General features: G+C 40.3%; 1 protein-coding gene across 1 annotated transcript in view; it reads right to left on the bottom strand.

Moving 5' to 3' along the window:
* The window catches only part of LOC121512822 (neurocan core protein-like), a 121584-nt gene that overhangs the window by 44655 nt on the left and 57756 nt on the right, over nucleotides 1-19173 (bottom strand). The window contains exon 9 of the mRNA XM_041792302.1: nucleotides 13586-14812. Within this exon, the coding sequence (XP_041648236.1) occupies nucleotides 13586-14812 (1227 nt within the window). The remainder of the gene's footprint in view (nucleotides 1-13585; nucleotides 14813-19173) is intronic.

Raw genomic sequence — 19173 nt, 5'->3', positions numbered from 1 at the left:
TGTTGCAGAAATATCAGAAAAGTGGAGAGACTTGTTTTTAATTGTTAATTATTTGTACTGTTTGCCAATCGTACTTAGCAAATCTTCACTTTTACCAGAACCAAATCTAATCTCTGCCTTAATTTGTTTTCACTGTGGACCAAACTCCACACATACAGAGGTCCAAACAGATGATTAAAGACTGCCCATTCTTATGACGGAGCAATATTCAGAAATATTCCAAATATCTGAAAGCCTTTTTTTTTCAGCAGCCAATTCATTCATGCTAAATATGATGTGACTTTTGATGTTTCTTCTGATACTTGCTGTATGTTGGAATGATTAGCACCACCTCCATCTTTATTATGTATTTCTTAGGAAGTGCACTGTTTTGAGTAAGATGGCATTTGCTTTTTACTTTAGATAAGTTGACTAATGAAAAATGCAAAAATGAAATGTTTCAGAAATCAGCTTTCCAGGGCAACACATGTTCACATCACATTTATTTTAAAAATGCTTAGAGTATACTAATTTCAAGTGTCTTTTTCCCCAAATTGTACCCTGGTATTCTGACTTCCTTTGTATCAATCTGTCCAACTACCACTGCCATGACTGAGTCTGACCTGTGTTAAAAATTCAAGTATTAAATCCAAGCCTAATCACCTCAGAAACTAAAGAGTAAATTTCCAAAAAGACTGCTGTCTTGACTCTTGTCCAGAGGACGATCGCTGACTCCCTACATAAACAGGGTAAGCCACAGAAGGTCTCTGCTGAAAGGGCAGGCTGTTTAGAGGTTGTATCAAGCATATTTATGGAAAGTTGACTGGAAGGGGAGAGAGAGTGGTAGGAAAAAGTCCACAAACAACAGGAACAAGCGTAGCATTCAGAGGATTGTCAAACAAAGCAGATTCAAGAACTCAGGGGAGCTTGGTAAGGAGTAAACTGAGACTGGTCTCATTGGGTCAAGAGTCACACACACAGATGGGTCCAGGAGATGTGCTACAAGTATGGTGTTCCTAGTCCCGAGTCACTCCTGAACCACAGACAACATCATTAGCGTCTGAAACTAAATGTCTAATTAATTTGGAAATCAATGTCCCAGAGTCTGAAGAAATATTAGAAAAGCACAGGGCCTAAGGTGCTTGAAGTCCAGAATTTTTGGCGTCAGTCAGTGATGGTTTGGGGTGCCATGTCATCGGATGCTGTTGGTCCACAGTGCTTTATCAAATTCAGAGTCAATGCTGCTTCATGGAAGCCAAAACTACCAGTAACTGGTTTGCTGCTCATGGTATCATTGTGCTTGATTGGCCAGTCAACTCATCTGACCTGAACCCCATAGAGGATCTCTAGGGAAATGTCAAGAGAAAGATCAGAGTCACCAGACTCAACAGTACAGACGAGCTGAACGCAGCTGTCAGAGCAACCAGGCTTCATGACTCTCCAGCAGTGCCTTAGACTGATTGGCTCAATGCCACGTTTTATAGATGCTAATTTGTAGCATCTCCAAGGAACTCCAACTAATAGCTGAGTGCATAAATAAGCTAAATTTTCCAGATTTCCTTTTTTTTGACTGCAGAGTTTTTAATTGTGAGAGCTGTAAGTCATAATCATCAACATTAAAAAAATAACATTGCTAATGATTCACCTTGTTTAAGATGAATCTAGAGTATGTAGAAGTTTAACTTTTAGAAATAAATCGCAGCAAAAAACTGAAAATTTGGAAGGTATTCATTTTTTTAGATGCACCTGTATATAAATGACAAAATAAGACCATTTTATAGTGACTGATGTAATTAATGAGATGAACAGGACTTTCAGCATCTATAGTGCTAATGAATGGTGTCTGTTGTCGAACAGAGAGCTGAGCTATAGCAGGATGGGCCATTGGTCTAATCTGCACACAATTGATGATGACTTATTACACACCAATGACACTGTGCTCTTCACCATCTGTTCACACACAGTGACCTGCCGTCAGTGCTGACATCATCAGTAGAGTTTACAGACAAGAAGCAGCCGTTTTGGATTTGACCATGGCAATGTCTAAAGGAGTTGGCCTTGCAACGTTTTATGCTACATGACCAGGTCCATGAAATGGAGGATGGAAAGAGATATGTATTAAAGTTTCATAAAGATAGACATATGAGGCAGAGGGAGAGAAGACAATAGGACAGACAGGGATCAGTCTGTCAAGGTGAGGTACACATGGTGGTATAACAGGGTTTTGAAAAGATTATCAGCAGTAATTAAAGCAGAAGGTGACAGGGGAATGCAGGGTGAAATCAGGAAGAGAGTGCAGCTGTTCAGTTCTTAACTGTGAAAGAGAGAAATTTCTAGACTGGTACCAGTTAGGTCACTGAAAGGGTGCTAATGACAAGGAGATGCAGTCCAGGGCGAAGTCACGGTGGCAGCAGACCAAGCAAGTCAACCCAGATACCTCTCTCTCCAGCAACATATTCCAGCTCTTCCTGGGGGATTCCAAGGTGTTCCCAGGCCTGATGAGATATAAAATCCCACCAGCCAGTCCTGGGTCTCCTCTCAGGTGGGTGCACCCAGAAGACCCTCAACAGGGAGCAAACTCCAAAAAAGTCCTGCAAGGGTAGCGAGCTGGTCCACTGTCCCAGCCAGGACGGAATCCACATTGTTCCTCCTGTGTCTGAGGTCAGTCAGCCGGAGTCTCCCTCCCAGCACCCTAGAGTAAACTTTTCCATGGAGACTCAGTAGTGTGATACCCCGATAGCAGGAGTGCACCCTTGGGTCCAACTATTACAGTGTCTAATTTTCTCTAGGAGAAAGACAGAAAGTTCAAAAGAGAGAGGAAACCAAGTCACAGGTGCCCCTCAGCTTAGTAAAAAAGGCTTTTGGAGATGGAGAGACATTTGCTTCACATGGGTTAAGATTTTAGACCTGAGCTAATGCCTTAATAAATATTGACTCAGTTAATGCAGGATCCCTTCAGCCCTGTGCAAAATCCCTTGAAATGCTCTCCCCTGTGTGACATTTTACAGCTCTGTCGGTCCTTCTTAAATATTCCTGAGCCTCTCAGGAGAGATTATTTTAAAGTTGTAGAATATTTGAAGCTACTCAAAAGTGTCACCTTCACATACACCTAGGATTAAGAATAACCATCAAAAGAGGATTGAAGATTAAAGAAATGTCTTGCATTTCTTGAGGCTTGAAGTTGCTTAGCAAAAGCAACAAAATAGAAGCCTGCAGGAAAGGTTGGCTGACAAAGACACTGAACTCTACATGAATAAATGAGCAAAACTACACACATACTCTTTACACTCACTGTATATACACCTGCTGAACGCACAGCACGTAGCTGTGCTCAGACTCACTGAAGCTTGTAATAGCTTTGCTGAGACAGAGATCATGCCTCGGTCATTTCAAGTGTTCTCCATCTCTGAATGTGATAAACCTTCGTCTGGGCCCAGCAAGAGCTCCTGTTAAAATGCAATGCTACAGTAATTCACTAAAAGGTGCTGAGGCTCAGAGAGCAGTTAGTAAGGATGGCTGAGCTAAACTGTAAAGTGTGAGCTTAAATACAGTTAATGGCATCATCACAGTGATCACTCCATGAGTGGTGTGAAATATTTATAGTCTGAACAAAAGATTTTTGCATAAGGGATAAAACAAAGCAAGAAGAGGGAAGAGAGAATTAGCCCTTTATGTTTGGGGGATGCAAATGTGTTACATAATTATGGATGAAAAAAACTTATGGCAATCTTTCTGAACTTAATCTAGTCAAAGCTGACGAGTAACAGTGAAATGTTTGACTACGTGACATCTCTATGAGTCCAAGTTTCCACCTCCTCTCTGAGACGATGGACACGCAGATGCAGACGGACTCTGACAGGAATCCGACCCAAGTATCAGAGTGTCCTCAGACAGACTAGACTAACTACTTACTGCAGATGAGTGTCCATTACTGCAAAGGCAGTTTAATTGCAACCTAGGGCAAAATCTTTAAATATTACTGCAAAAATATAGATTAAGCCCAATGTAGCACATGTACTGCTGATGTAAATACAATCTTAGATCACATCACAGGATTGATTAACAGAGGTTAGGTAATTGAGGGTGTATAAAGAGGAAAATGTGGTGAAAAAGGAAAGCTGATGCAACACAGATGGGAAAACTTTGTTTTATTTGTTGGTGGACCTGCGACCAGTGACATCGGCACTGTAGTGAGAAGAGTCAGACATCTACTGTGTGCAAAATCTGACAGTCTGTAGTGTAGACTACTGCCCAAAAGGAAAATGACAAGGAGAGTCAGCATACCTTGCATCCATAACACCAAGGGGTAGATCTACTAAAGAATATCATGGCTTTTAGGGTGTTTTTTTTAATCTGTGCAAATGGCAAAATAAATATTGCCTGATCCACGGAGCAAGAGAAATCTAACTGCACACAAAATGCACACAAACTGCTAAACTGAGCAAATAGCACCCAGTTTTATTTATATGTATGTAAATGAGATGTTTGAGGAGGAATATTCAAGTTCAGCACAAAATATCCACACACGTTGCTGAATGTGTTTGCACAAAGGAGTTCTGCGACTGAAAAGTGTACTTTTCTTTTTTTTCTGTCTCATTTTGTCATTGTAGTGTTGTGATCTTAGCACATAGCCACTTATGTGCCACTTGGCCTGTGACATAACACCCGCTAAGTGTGCTCTGGTGACAAAACTTGAATGCTTATTTGCAAGAGAGGAGCTATTAGAAACAGAAGGATGTCAATAATTTAGACCACTTATTTATTCACCTTTGTTTTTTGTAGTGTACAGTTCTGTCTTCATGGTGTAAGTCAACCCTTTAGGTGTGTCACATGTGACAGAGCCCTGAAGCAATGTGGAGAAATCTAATTGACAAACTCGGGTAATTTACAGGGACTTTTTAGAACAGAGTTGTCCTTTTTAGCTATAAAATGTGTTCCTGCTTCCTGTACTATAAAACATTTAAAAATGCTCTTTGAAAAAGCACAACACTTACAATCAGCCACAGGACCAGAAGTCTGAGACAGCAGAAAGCTACTGGTGCTGTCTTAATGTGCCCCTCATAAGCTGGGAGTCATGCTGAATCAGCCCAGAAAGCACGAGAGAGGAGGAACATGCCAGAGAATCAATACAATCAAATTCATCAGGTAAATGCACTGTCAGAAAGATATAGAAATTAAGGGCCTATATGAAGAAAACTTGTGGCATCTTCATTTGTTCCATTATAAATTGTTATCTGGCATGTTAACCTGGAGGAATATCTATTCTTCAGTGTGTGTGAATATTGCATCAAATGCATTTTTTAGTTGCAAACAATAAACACAAGAAAACAAGACAATCTTACTTTCTACATTCACTCCTCTCCTAAAGAACTGCACATAAACCCCACAGAAATAAGTGCCCTGAATTCAAATTCAGCATTTTTTTTCGTAACACACTATCACAAAGGAGTTGTGAATTTTAGTTGTTGTTAGCAGAATGGCATTTTTAGCAGTAAGCCTGCTGTGGGCAGGAAGTTTCCCTGAGGATCAGTTTAAAACTTACACTGAAGAACACCTTACATGACCTCACAGTTTTCCTGCCAACAAAAACTCTAAAAAACAGTTTGTTTCCAAAAATGTGTCCGCCACCGCACTTTGCAAACACACTTACAGTATTGTCCATATAGGGTCAGATAGGTTTTGGACATGGAGGTCAGCCAAATCAGTGTAAAATGAAGCCCTGATAACTATATTGTGCGTTTAACCTGAATACTAATTGCTAAATCATATAAAAATGGGTGATAAAATGTACCAGAGCAGTAAAAAAATGACTGAAAAAACTTGTGGCAAAAAAAGTTGTGAAAATGAGTTAAAAGCATAGAAAGTTGTTAAAATGGGTAAAAAGTGATAAAAAAGTGGTAAAAAAGCTAAAATATGGAAAAAAGTTGACGTGAAAATAGGTGATAAAGATGTGTTTAAGTGGCAAAGTGGCAAAAAGGTAGCAAAGATGGGTCAAAAGTGCCAAAAAGTGGTGAAATGGCAAAAATGGTGTTAAAAGTGGAAAAAAATGTGGTGAAAATAGGATAATAGTGTCAAAAAGTTAAAGAATTGGCTGAAAGTTATTAAAAATTGTGGCAAAGATGAGTTAAAAGTGGCAAAAATGGGTAAAGTTGCCTTAAGTGGCAAATGGTGTGGTTAAAATGGCAAGAATATGGGGAAAACGGATTATAGGTGGCAAAAGTGGCAACAATAGAAAATAAATCACTACTATGCAGGGCCCATTCTCTGGGTTTTTCAGGGGCCTAGCCATTTCTGTGGGCGGGTCTGCCTCCACTCACGAGGTGCTGCGTGATGCTCTGTGCCTGTCAATGGGAGACAACACCCCTGACACAGCTCTTCTCTGCTCTCACCATCAGTGGGAGTGAAGTCAGCTCAAAAAACCTCAGCCATGCGCTCTATGGATATAAAAGATCTCAATCTGAAATCAAATATTTCAGTGTTTACCTGGATAGCAGGCAGCTCCATTATTGACGGTGGTGTCTGCATGAGTGATTGTCAGAGTCAATGACAGATAAATGGAGGATACGAATGTGAAGGTAGAATCTTAGGAATGCTGCTGATCTAATCATGTTAGGAGTGCTACATGTACAATAGACTTCTTATTTCAATGTGTCCTCAGAGCATTTTTAACTATAAGAAAGCTATATTCACATTATTCTTCTTCAGAGGTAATAAAAGACAAATCACAACAAGTCTGTGTTCTACCATGTTCTCTCCATTGTTTGTCCTCTAGGAGGACAGAGCTGTTCACATCAGATAGGGTGGTGAAATATTTTTTCAGTAAAAGGAAACCGTTTCCTGATGTCTCATCCGACAGCTCCTGAATGCTGCATTGTAACAGATACCAACAGAACCTGACCAGCATCAACTCTCCCACTCTGCTCAGACACACAATGACTCCACACAGAGGATTATATTCATTCTGACAGCAGCCTGTCAGGCTCTCTGTCTCCATCCATCCCTCCATCCTTTCTGGAGGTGAGCAGAGGTGATAGGGTTTTTTGTGGACCTACACACACCATCAGGGGCTCTTGGGCTGTATCTGAAAAAAAAAAACTGAAATCAACATTTATCAGGGATGAATTAATAACACAATTGTGTTCAGTGAATTTCTGACCATGTTTTTAATGAGTGACACATGGCTCAACAGAGGTCAGAGGTCTTCTATTATCTACATAATGAATATGGCTACTTTAAAATGACTGCAATGAAATCAGGAGATTTCTGTGTGATTTAGTGTTTAATTGGGCAGTTTTTTTGTTTCTGAGTGAGGCCGTTCATGTAATTTTATCTTGTTCAAAAGCCAAGAGGATTAAATGTCTGGGCTATTTGGCAGAGACTGAAATAGCTTTGATTGTTTTCAGCTTCCTGTCAAAAATAGAAAGAGGTTGGGGTGCAAATGGCCTAGAGCTGAAGTTGAAATTCATACAGTGGTTGATGCGTAAAATAATATTTGTTTAGGGCTCCTTTGTTTGGATTTACACAAAAAATCCAAACATAATCAAAATTTATGTACATTTTGGCCACAAAGTATCACTATCAATTTTTTCATGTCAGCCCTGGGGTCCTCAAGCTTTCTTAGATACAAGTGGGGTGTGTGGGTGTGTGTGTGTGTGTGTGTGTGTGTGTGTGTGTGTGGGGTGCATGTGTGTGTGTGTGGGCGGGGGCTCAAAGGAAAAAAGGTTGGGAACCACTGCCCTATGCTATAGTCCCTGTTTCTGGCTCTCAAACAATGTGGATTGGAGATTTCAAGATATATTTGCCTGATGACATAGAAAATATTTGCTTTGCAAGGTTAGCACAATGCTCTGCATGTCTCACTTGTGCTTAGCCTTTTACTTTGACAGAAATAATATTTGATTAACAGAAGTTAAGAGAAACGTTAATTACTGATTGTTTTCCCACACATTAAAAAATGCTGTATTTTGTTTTTTTTTTTAACCAAAACGCTGGTTCAAGGCTTTTGGGTCTCAAGCTGGGTATGTTTGATCTAGTGTTGGATTAAGTGACCCAGCAAAATGGGTTGCTTAATGGGCTCCAATTTCGGGGTTGGAGTTTTCCGATCATGCTTTAGGTGGGTTGTTTAGATGTGTTTTTAGAATATCTAGATGCATTTATGTGTGTTTCAATGTTCTGTGTTGCACACGGATCATTGTTAGGATTTCTTTGCTCATGTTTTGGGTGAATTATTGTTGTTTCTATGTAAAACAGTTCTGCACCATGTAGTCATCCACTAAGTCGGCACTTACTGACTGTGGAAGGGGTTGGCCCATAATAGAGAAGACCAGTGTTGGGAGTAACTCTGTTACTCTTTATGGTAACTTATAGTGTAACACATTTCTTTTTAAAATCATTAACGCTGTACATTTACTGAGAATTTAAATCATTCATTACTCGTTACTTTAAGAGCCGACAACTCGTTAATGAAGGTCAGTAAACATCCAGTTCGGCGGATGATGTGACTGGACTGTAAGCACATCAGCATCCTGTGAGAGAATAGAGCCTCTGCAGACATACACAAACAAACAAATACAGGCACTGAAGTGCACACACACATCATGGCTGAGCACTTGAGCATGAGCTCTCTGTCTTGGAAACACTAGCATTACTTTTCCCTCCTTTGGATAAAGGATGAAAAAGAACAGAGAAGTAAACTTTCCCACCGCTAAGAACAGTTACTCCGACCTCATGAAGTACCGAGTTTAACACACGCTACAGCTAAACTAGTTTCCATAGAGCCGGATGTTACAAATACCGCTAACCCAGGTACAGCTCACCTTAGCCCCACAGACCAAGGAGGAGGCACTCCTTGTAAACAACCATGGCTGGATTTTTAATCACAGCCAGCTGCACAGTGTGTCACTAAGGCAGCACTAACGAACAAGGTATGTTGTGAAGGACATGCTGACATAAGCTGTAGAGTCTGCTGCCTTCAGAGAAATAATGAGAAAAAGAAAACATAAGACGAGCTAGGACTGTCATGCAGAAAGACATTTAGAGAGCAGCTGGGATTTAATCTGTGCAGTGTCAGTAGAGTACATCTATTTTAGACTTCTAAAACAGTGTGTAAATGCTTTAACAGTGTCAAAAGTTGAGAAACATTTCTACTGAGTTCTTTTGTTTCACCACTTTCATGATAATGGCTACAATGTGATATGAAAATAGAGTTATTTCCTCTCACACTGCCACAACAACACAAATGACTGTGATGTGTACAATAATGAGGATTGAAGCCAAAAAAAGTAATGCCTGAGTTACTTTTCAAAGTAACTTAGTTACTTTTGAAAAGCAGTACAGAGTAACTGTAACTAGTTACTATTTTTCAGTAACTTGCCCAACACTGGAGAAGACATTGCAGACTTTTAACTCAGGGTGCATCCAAGCTCTGCATCCATCTCTGGGAACACCCAGAATGCACTGGAGGAATTATTTATCCTGTCTGGTCTGGGAACACCACAAAATCCCACAGAAAGAGTTGGAAAGTGACACTGGGAGGAGGGGTGTTTTGGTTGACTTCCACAGCCTGCTGCCACTGTGACCTGGCCCTGTCATTTATTATTATTTTTATTTTTTACATTTATATGTGATTTATTTTTGTAGTCTTCCTTGTACTTCTACATTTTTACCCAACAACCTGGTAATTTTCAACTCACTTTTTTGTGTCAAGACCATATCCCAGCTGACTGGATCAAGCCCATAACCCAACCATGTTTGGTTGAAATAACTCAGGGTTGGGTTATTTTTAACCCAGCAGTTTTAAGAGTGCATGATGGAGACAAGACATTTGTTTTTGTAGTAAAAACTCAGATGGACATGAACTTTTGATTTTGGTTACAAGACGTGACTAGTGACTCTGTAGAACAGAGAGCAACAGCACTGCTAGCTTCAGAAAAACATCCGACATGCTGGTCTTAAGATTAAAAGAGAAATGGGGTCAGAAAGGAAATTTTTGCTAAAATATTTCACTAACATGATTTAGAATAAATTACTTTCCCTTACTTCTGGAATACAGTGATGGAAACTCACTGGGGTTCCTCCGCCCAGAGTACTTAAGCTCATTTTCAACACTTTAGTTGCTTCATTATTCTCTGATTAACAGGATACAAGACTTTCTGCTCTTTCAGCACAGAGCGGGGTGTAACACTGTTTCATCCAAACCCACCATGGAGCCCAGAGTGGCTTCAAGGGTTTTCTTTAACAAATCCAATTCATTTAATATGAAGCAGTTAGCAGCACAGGATTTGATTCAGCGGGAGTGTTCAATATGAAAAATGGTGGAATTACATTATGAAAAGGAAAAAAGATGGGGAACCTGGGAATAAGAGGCAAGTAGGAAGATTGCAGATTAGGCAGAGGATGGATTTAAAAGAGGTGTACTTTTTTCAAAGGTAGTTAAGAGGATCCTGCTGAGGCTGAGCATCACTGAGGGGACAGACACAATTTGGTAATTGATTGGCTTGTGCTATAGCAGGTTAGGTTACCGGCAAATGCTGCTGTACAGAGACAAAGCCAGGACCAGATGGTAAAAGACATAAAGCCAGTGAGACATAGAGACAGGGAAAATTAGGGGAAAAAGTTAGGAAAGACAGTAAAAGTGAGAGAGAGAGTATGAAAGGAGTGGAAGAAGAATCAATAAAGCTCTATAAGCAGCACTGAGACCTCTCACCGCTCCAGACAGCTGATCCAAGGGCTTCAACAGCCAGCTGACAAACTGAGCATCAATCCACAGAGCCATCTGACCCATCCCTGTCAACAATGATCTTCTCAACCCAACCCTAAAACACATACATATGACCAACCATGCTCAATATCCCTGAAATGACAGGATGCTGGCAATCTGAATAATTCAGTACACTTCCATGCTTGTTTAGATTCCCTGGACTAGAAAATCTTTTTTCTGTATGTGATACAAAGTTTTGAAAATCCGGCTTTAGGATTTTACAATATGGAAATGAAGATACGAGTAATTAAAAAAGAGTTGAAAGAAATGTTTCCGCTCTCTCACAGTGAAGGATTAAAACATATCCTGTTTGTATGTGTTTCTATGTAATTGTGCGACATGTGGGATGGATTACTCCTGAGTAATTCTGGCAAGCTGCTGTTTCTTCACATACATTCTGTTTTTGTTTAAGTCTGTGTGGGTTTAGCTGGAGGCCAGAGCGATGGGGAATAGAAGGCCGGATGTGGCATTATACAGCAGCGTCTTATCAGTATGATGTATGGTCAAATGTGACACAGGGCTGAGGCTGCTCTGATAACAATGAATTAAAACTGGAAGGAGGAATGGAGGAGGAGGGGAGGATGGAGAGCAGAAGGAAAAAAGAGATGAGGAATAATATGCTCTCTGGAGGTGGAACAACTATGTTACAGTAGACACTGATCATTGATTGAAGAGCTTCATGTACTTACAGCATCCCCCTGCCCCTCTACCCAGAAATTTGAGATCTGTCCCTCCTCCTGCCCTTTTTCTCCTCTCTGTCTCTGTCTCTCTAATGGGCAGACAGCCTTTGCTTTAATTTTCTCTGAACTATAACTGATGACTATGAAAGGTCACAGAGGGAGGAGCCCATTTTGCTAATCACTGGACAAGAACAGGGGTGATCAATTCATTCAAAAGCCACCAAATCAGAAACATTAACAGATGAACAAAAACACAAGTCTATAAAATCTACCATTCAGTTTTTTGAAAAGCAAAGACCTTGAACTTCAGTAAAATAAAAACGGAATCTAAATTATGTTACCTTAATTAAAGTAAATAATAACAGTCATAGACATAAGGCAAACTTGTGTGGTCTCTGTTAGCACTTTACTGAAACCTTGGTTTATCTACACCACTTGTGCCGTTCAGGGTCATTGGATGAAGGCGCCTATCCCAGCTACCATCCTATCCCAGCTACCCATTCATTAAAAGGTGTGGTTCACCCAACATATTGAGAAAAACAACCTTGTACGCTCACACTCACGCCTACGATCAATTTAGAGCCTGTGTTGCACTGATCATCGCTGAAACCCCTTACAGTTCTCCCCTCTCAAATATCATATCATGTGGACTTAAAGGGGACATATTTTACCCCTTTAAGACAAGTTTATGTTGGGCTCAGAGGCCCCCAAAACATACCTGTGAAGTTTGTTGCTGAAAAAAACACTCCAGTATTGGATTTTTGCATGACTAAAAATACCCATGTTTCAGCCCTGCTCACAACAAGCTGTTCCTAGCTACAGAGGAACAAATTTTTGTGTAAGAAAATATCCTGTCATATACAGTGCTTAACAAATTAATTAGACAACCCTAACCCTAACCAAAGTAAGGTTTATGCCACAGCTGCCCTAAATTAACAGCATTGGTAACTACCAAAATCATTTTTTATGTTTCTGCAATGGTTAATACACCAATATGGAGAAGCTCTTTAACCCAAATGATATTTTTAATGCTTAAATATAGCATGTTGGAATCAAGATCAAATCATCTTGACAACACAGAACCACAGAAAGACCCTGTCCTATCAGGATTCAAACCAGGAAGTAAGAATAATACGAAAAGACTTATTCCCTTGGGGTATTGTTAATGAGACGGTTAAAATTTATCTTGATTTCTGACAGCATGGTATCAATTTTTCTTTTGTGTGGGTCACGGGGGGTCAACATTTACAAGATAGATGTTGGGGGCTTCAAGGAAAAATGTTGGGAACCACCCAACCCCAGAAAGTGTTTCGTCATTGTAGGAGAAAATCTTTGATGCAAGACAGAAAGGTAGAAAAGCTGCTACTGAATCCCTTGGGCTCTTTTCTTAGTGTGTGATGATGATTTCAAAATAAAACATAAAAAATGCCAGTTACAGCTTGTTCAATAAACACATAAACAAGTGGTAAGAGTTTCATAGCAACACTCCACAGACAGTGCTTTGATTCAACAATCTATACAGAACAATAAGAAAATATAACATGGTTGTTATGCCACAAATTGGTCTTGAAGTTTGTAACGCATTCACTCTGGTTTTCTGCAAAGGCAGATCGTTCATTCCCATTACAAAAAAAATGATGCCAGCATGCTGGAACCAACATCACAGATACTGCAAATGTCCCAAACAGGCTCAGGACTGAGAAATGAGAACAGAGACAGATGAATCAGAAGTGAGACGGCAAGCCCAGTATATTATGTGTCTAATCTGTTAGTTTGTGTCTACATTAATTGTTGAGTGCAGGATCTCTGCCTCCCCCCAGCTCACCTAATTACATCCACTCTGACCTGCTAATGACTTCACTGAGGTTTCACCTCAATGCACTGCACTGCTCTGCTTTCTCTGAAACAACATGGGTGGAAGAGAGAGAGGATGATGAGGATGTGAAGGCAAAAAGAGAGCAAGACAGGATTAAGAATGCATAATGAATGACAGAGTGGGAGAGAGGAGGGATGTGGAATCAAACAAGAGGTAAAAAAGACTCAAAGATGCATCTATGTGAATTAATTTGTAGAGAAAAATGCTTATGCATAAAAATTAGTAAATCAAATAAAATAAATACTTCAAATAAATGTTCATTCAATGTGTACACAGATAAAGCTTACGTACCTGAAGGGATGAGTCCAAAAGCCCATTCAGGTAGAAGGAATCCAAAGGGGTTGTTTGACACTTTGGTGTCTTTTTTGTCTGGCGTCTCGGCTGATTTATTTTCCTCTAATTTTGTGCTCACACCCTTAATAGGAGTCCTCTGACGTCCAACAATAAAAGACTCAGTCACTGCAGACCTGGACTCCATTTCTGTTGCACCAACATACGAGTCTGAGGCAAAGGTAGTTAAAAGAATGACGCCTGTGGATGTTTGAGATTCCTCACTGGGTGCAACAGTAGCTGAGGGGTGGCCCTTTAAGTTGGGTGTGCTTGTTTTCTCATTTTCTTCCTGAGTCCATGAATTCAAAATAGATATCTTCCCAGTGGTGGCTTTGTCTGAAGGATTTTCTGAAGTTGCTGTGGTGGTAGGATCTGTCCTCTGAGTGTCTGTGGTTGTCAGAAGAAGCCCTGAAGTCACCTCTGTGGTCGTCATCTCCTCCATTAAAGCTTCAGGAGTAGAAGACACCTCCCCCTCTCTATCCATGCTTGTTTTGTTCCTCCTAAAAACAGAAGTAAAACTTAAACTACCCTTTCCTCTTCCTGAAGAAGCAGAGAGGAGGTTCTCTGTGGGCCTGTAGACATAGAGGATCTCTCCTTTGGCCTCCTCTGCTGTATCTGGCTCCTGGGAACCCTGAGGTGGTGTGGTGGGTTGTTGGTATAGCTGCCAGTTGGACAGAGTTGTGTGCTCTGCCATTGTCAGAAGCTCAGTTTGGGTTTGGCCGTGTGAAGTCTCTGTTCCAGGACTCAGTTTGACACCACTGATGCCCATATTGTTGGCTTTCAGTCCAAACCCCGCAGGGAAGTTGCTTCCTTCTCCACTCCCCTCCACTTCCCTCTCCTCCCCCGATGCAGTTCTGGAAGCTGCTGGAGTGTTTGCATCATCTCCATCCTGGTCCCTCCCCTGGCCTGAAAAGTTTTCCAAATTGTCCTGTCTAAGGGAGCTTGGCAGGGTCATCACCTCGAGAGGTCCAGCTTTGGCCTCCATAGGCTCCCAGGTGGGACGTTTGCCCACATAGGCCACATTCCCTGGGGGTCCTAGTTTAGAGCCGAGAATTGACTTTATGGTCCAATGAAAGTGGCTGCTGGGGGCAGGGTCATTGGTTGAGTTTCCTATGGGACCCTGAGGTCTGGATATGTTGACATGCTCACTGGGGGTTGATCTCTCATTAGGACCTGATGCAGTGAAGCCTAAAGGGGACAGAGAGACAGAGAATAGATTAATTCATCGTGTTTCACAATGGAGATGAGGATGTGGGGGAGGATTTCATTTCATGGATGTGAAATGAGTGAAGCCTGGCTTACATGAGCCAAATACAAGTCTATCAAGGAAAACATTTTTCAAATGGATTATGCAAACATGAGTCTGGCAGGTCAGTGGCAAGGACAAGGACAGGCCTGGGCTAAGCAGAGAGTTGCAGTGGATGTTAATGGGTGGGTAGATCTACCTATAAACAATTCACTGACGAAGTGGTACTGTATTCAACCCAGAATCATGTCGTGCAGAAAAGCATGGATCGTAAGGGAAGACAGCGAGAGCACCATCTCACTTCGCTGTATGGGTGTTCCTGTTCAGGGCATCCTGGCTAATCATCAGCATCAGTGTGGGAGGAGGTATTGATGAGAAGAGGGCTTTACTGAACTACCCTCAGTGGATGCTTTGTCTTTCTTAAGGACTATCCTAAAGAAACCATGATGGTTGGATTTTACTGTTTTAGCAGAGGTTACAGTTGAGATCATCAGTATATGAGGACTAATATGGGACAAATGACAGTATAACTCATTTTTTCAGTTGTAACGCAGCGTTTTAAGGTGGTGTCTGGTCAACAGGAGCTGCCAACTTTTGATAGCAGCTAATGTGCTGACAAGCTAACTTAGAGCTAATGGTTCTAATGTGATGTTAAAGTGTTGTTTATGTGTTAAACATAGGCATATATCTTTATGTTTGTTTAGACAACTTACACAAAGACAAATAAAAGAATGTCTTTCCTCAGTCATTTCCAGGGTCTGGTCAGGTGTAATATGTGTGAACAAGTAGGCTGCCATAACAGTACAACACTTGCTCTGGTTTACTATCAGGAATGGTTTCTACTGTCTTGGTCTTGGGTTGTGTTATAAAATAAAAATCTTTTCACAGTGTTTCTGTTTTTATATGTTTTATTGCTGTTAAATGTAGCTTTATGGCCATATATTACTATCTAAAGCAAATGTGCAATAGTTTTTCTGAATGGCTGAAATTCCTGAGGACTGGTGGCCATTTTGGCCTGAGACAAAAAATTGGGCTGAAACTCTGGTGTGAAGTTGGAACAAGTGCCTGGCATGTGCGTGGCTGGTGGCACAAGAAGAAGTGCTAAAGTTTACTGGGGGGCAGTATAGTTGGTAGAACCCTTAGAAGCTACAATATGATACAAATCTACACAATATGTAAGATTCCAGTGACTTTTTTTGTAAAGATTATCTTTGCTTTTTATTTTCCTTTATATGGATATGATAGCTGAAAAGAGAGAGAAAATATAGGGAGAGATAGTGTGGGAAGAAATGCACCAAACTGTGCCAAGACCAGGAATTGTTCCTGCAACCAGTAAAATGAGGACTGTAACCTCTACACATGGCACCCGATCTACCCACTGAGCTAAACCAGCACCCAGACACCCCAATGACCTTTGACCTTCAAAATCTAAATCATTCACCCTCAAGCCCAAGTGTAGGTTTGCACCAAACTTGACAAAAAATATTCTAGGAATATTGTGCTCACAAGATCAGACCACATATCAACACAGACCTTCAACTGAAATCGTAAGTTTATTTCAGAGTAGATATTTGTGCAAAGTTCGAAGCAAGTCTCAAAAAATACTGGAAAACTAAACTTCTTGCTCACTGAAAGTAGCAGTTAACCTTAATTGACTGTGAGTTGGATGTTTTTGCTTCTCTCCTCCTCAGTGGAGCCGATCATAAATGCTACAAAAGATGCTGAAGTTTCTGGACAAAGTAGCCACACATCCCATGAGGAAGACCATAAACAAACATGTGAATACACACAAAGACACAAACACACACTAAAAGGATGGAGGGATCTTTCCAAAGTAATTTCACACTTCTCTTCTCTGTTCCTGTTTTCTTATTCCCTCTGGTTCTTTAAGCCTGAACAGCCTCTTTCAGGAACACGCTCTCCTGTGGCGAGAGAAAAATGCAGAAAACACGGGAGCACTTGTGATAGATAAGCAAATTAATTGCTCACAACAAGCTCCCATCTCAGACCTGTTTATTTAGATGAAGTGGTCCACCGCCTTATCAGCTTACAGCTTTAAACCAAACACTGTCTGCAGCATCAATCATTCATTCTGGCTGCATGTGTGACTCACAGCTGCTGTGGGTGTTTCTAATAGCAGCGGTGCAGTAGTGTTACTGTGAGGCCCTGCTAGTGTTGCTCCCATCATCACTTAAGCTCAGTTTGACTGACCTCAGTTCAGTTAGCATGTCTGGCATGTACAGCATTACAGCTGCATACGCCACACAGGAAGAACATAAATATGCATGTCCATAAACAATTAAATGTAAAAATCAACCAAAGAGGCGGGAAAGTTATTTTGTGGGATTCAGCCCATGTCAGGATCTACATTATGAGTTGGTGCATACACCCATGCTAATTCTGTCTGAGGGTTTGATGAGATGTGAGTGAAGCAGACATGCTTTTCTAGTCATTCATTCAATTCAGTGTGGTTTTATGGGCAGATCCATCCACTAGGAACCCAACAAATAAGTCCAAATGTAATAAAATGTTGAAATATTTTTATTTGAAGTTTAGAAATAATTGCTCAGGGTCAATGAGTCAGAGATATTTTTCACATTTTCATGATTATTTCATAAAATGCTTAAAATTATGATCTTTATTTAATATTCTGTCTGCAGTTCAAGGCTTTGTATTCCTTTTAAAGAGCAAACAGCACCACCACATAGCCTGAGGTATGCAGCAAAAGAGATGATTCAGTTCGCTGATGAAGAGACATCGGCTGTCAGCTTTCAATCATAACATTTATTAAACTTACAAAATAATCCTCACCTCTCTTATTCTATCTTCCCTCCTTCTCCTCCCCCTCTCCTCCCCCTCTTGCGATGTGTTGTTGCTGTTGTGATCATTGCCGCCTACCTTCAGAGAGCCAGCATTTAATTGGCAGAGATGTAGATGGAGGTGAAAGCGAAATGCTGTGCGACCAACTTCCATGCTAATTGGATATGACTGTGATAATAAATGCCAACTGAAGCTCAGGTTTTCATTAACTGTGGTTTGGCATCAGCTTTCAGGTAGCACAGCAGTGAGAGTTTGTATTAATAAATTTGGCAGTGAGAAATGTCCCTCAACTTCATTGAATTATTCCTCTGGCTGTCTGTGGGAGGGGCTCTAGTCTTTCTTTGTTTCCTTCTCCAAGAGCTAAAGCCAAGTACTGGTGATGTCATTAAAGAGGAGTTGCTATTTTCACCCAGAGCTGCTTGGCTTTTATCAAGAAATACTCTCCCTTTCTCAAAGCTTTATTTTCTTTTACATTCTGTGCATTGCTCTTGTAGTTATTTGTCCGAAACATCTTCAGTTCACCTTCTCCTTGCACGCTAAAGAGAGTGATTCTGAGTTTTGTATCAGTGTGATCTGAAAAGGCTGAATGCTGACCTTATCTAGCCTGTGGCCTGTTGTACAGTACTGCAGCATTCCTGAGGGTAATTCACTCTGCTGTGGGCATAGCCTTTAAAAATTATTTAACCTCTTGGATGTTCTACCCTTTAACTGATTTTAAAAATCAATCATAGTCAATATAATTTGGCTTTTTGACCAAAAAAAAAAAAAAAAACACAAAAACACTCTCTTTGATGTAAAAATAAAAAACAGATTTCTACAAAAACATGCCAATTAAATAGAAAATATTTAATGTAAAAGAAATGGTTGCATAAATATTCACCCCCTTCAAAACAGTGCTTAATACAGTGTTTACCGATCTTTCTTCTTGGAGCCCCCTCACTTATATCTAAGAAAACCTGAGCCCCCACAAGACCCACACAAATTAAAGCAATCATTTACTGTCAAAGGTCAACATCAGTTTTCATTGTTTCATGCACAAAATTCAAAGAAAATAGGTTTATGTGTTTACTATATCAAGAAATGTGTATTAACTATTTAAGTAAAGTTTTGCCATGATCTTAGTTAATATATGCCAATCTCATCATGAAACCTTAGAGCAGACAAAGCCTCACCCCAGTGTTAATTTTGGCAGTTATTTTTAATTTAAGTCCTTAAATGAAATACCTTTTAGTTTAAGTCACATTTTAGTAATTTCTACCGTTTTTAGTTTAAGTCTAGTTTTAGTCAACGAAAATTCAAAAACATTTTAGTCTAGTTTTAGTCCATAAAAAGTCTTCATATTTTAGCCTTTACTTTTAGCCAAAGCATTTATTTTTTTTGCCTAAATCTGGTAGTGCGATCTATGCACCCTGCCAGTCCAGGGGTCCCTGCTTTCTTCAGCTGAGTGGCAGAATAGTGCAGATGCACTCTATTTTGATAGATT

This window comes from Cheilinus undulatus, linkage group 7 (genome assembly GCF_018320785.1).
Source record: "Cheilinus undulatus linkage group 7, ASM1832078v1, whole genome shotgun sequence".
In the NCBI taxonomy this organism is placed as follows: Eukaryota; Metazoa; Chordata; class Actinopteri; order Labriformes; family Labridae; genus Cheilinus; species Cheilinus undulatus.
This window is presented reverse-complemented; position numbering and strand designations above follow the sequence as displayed.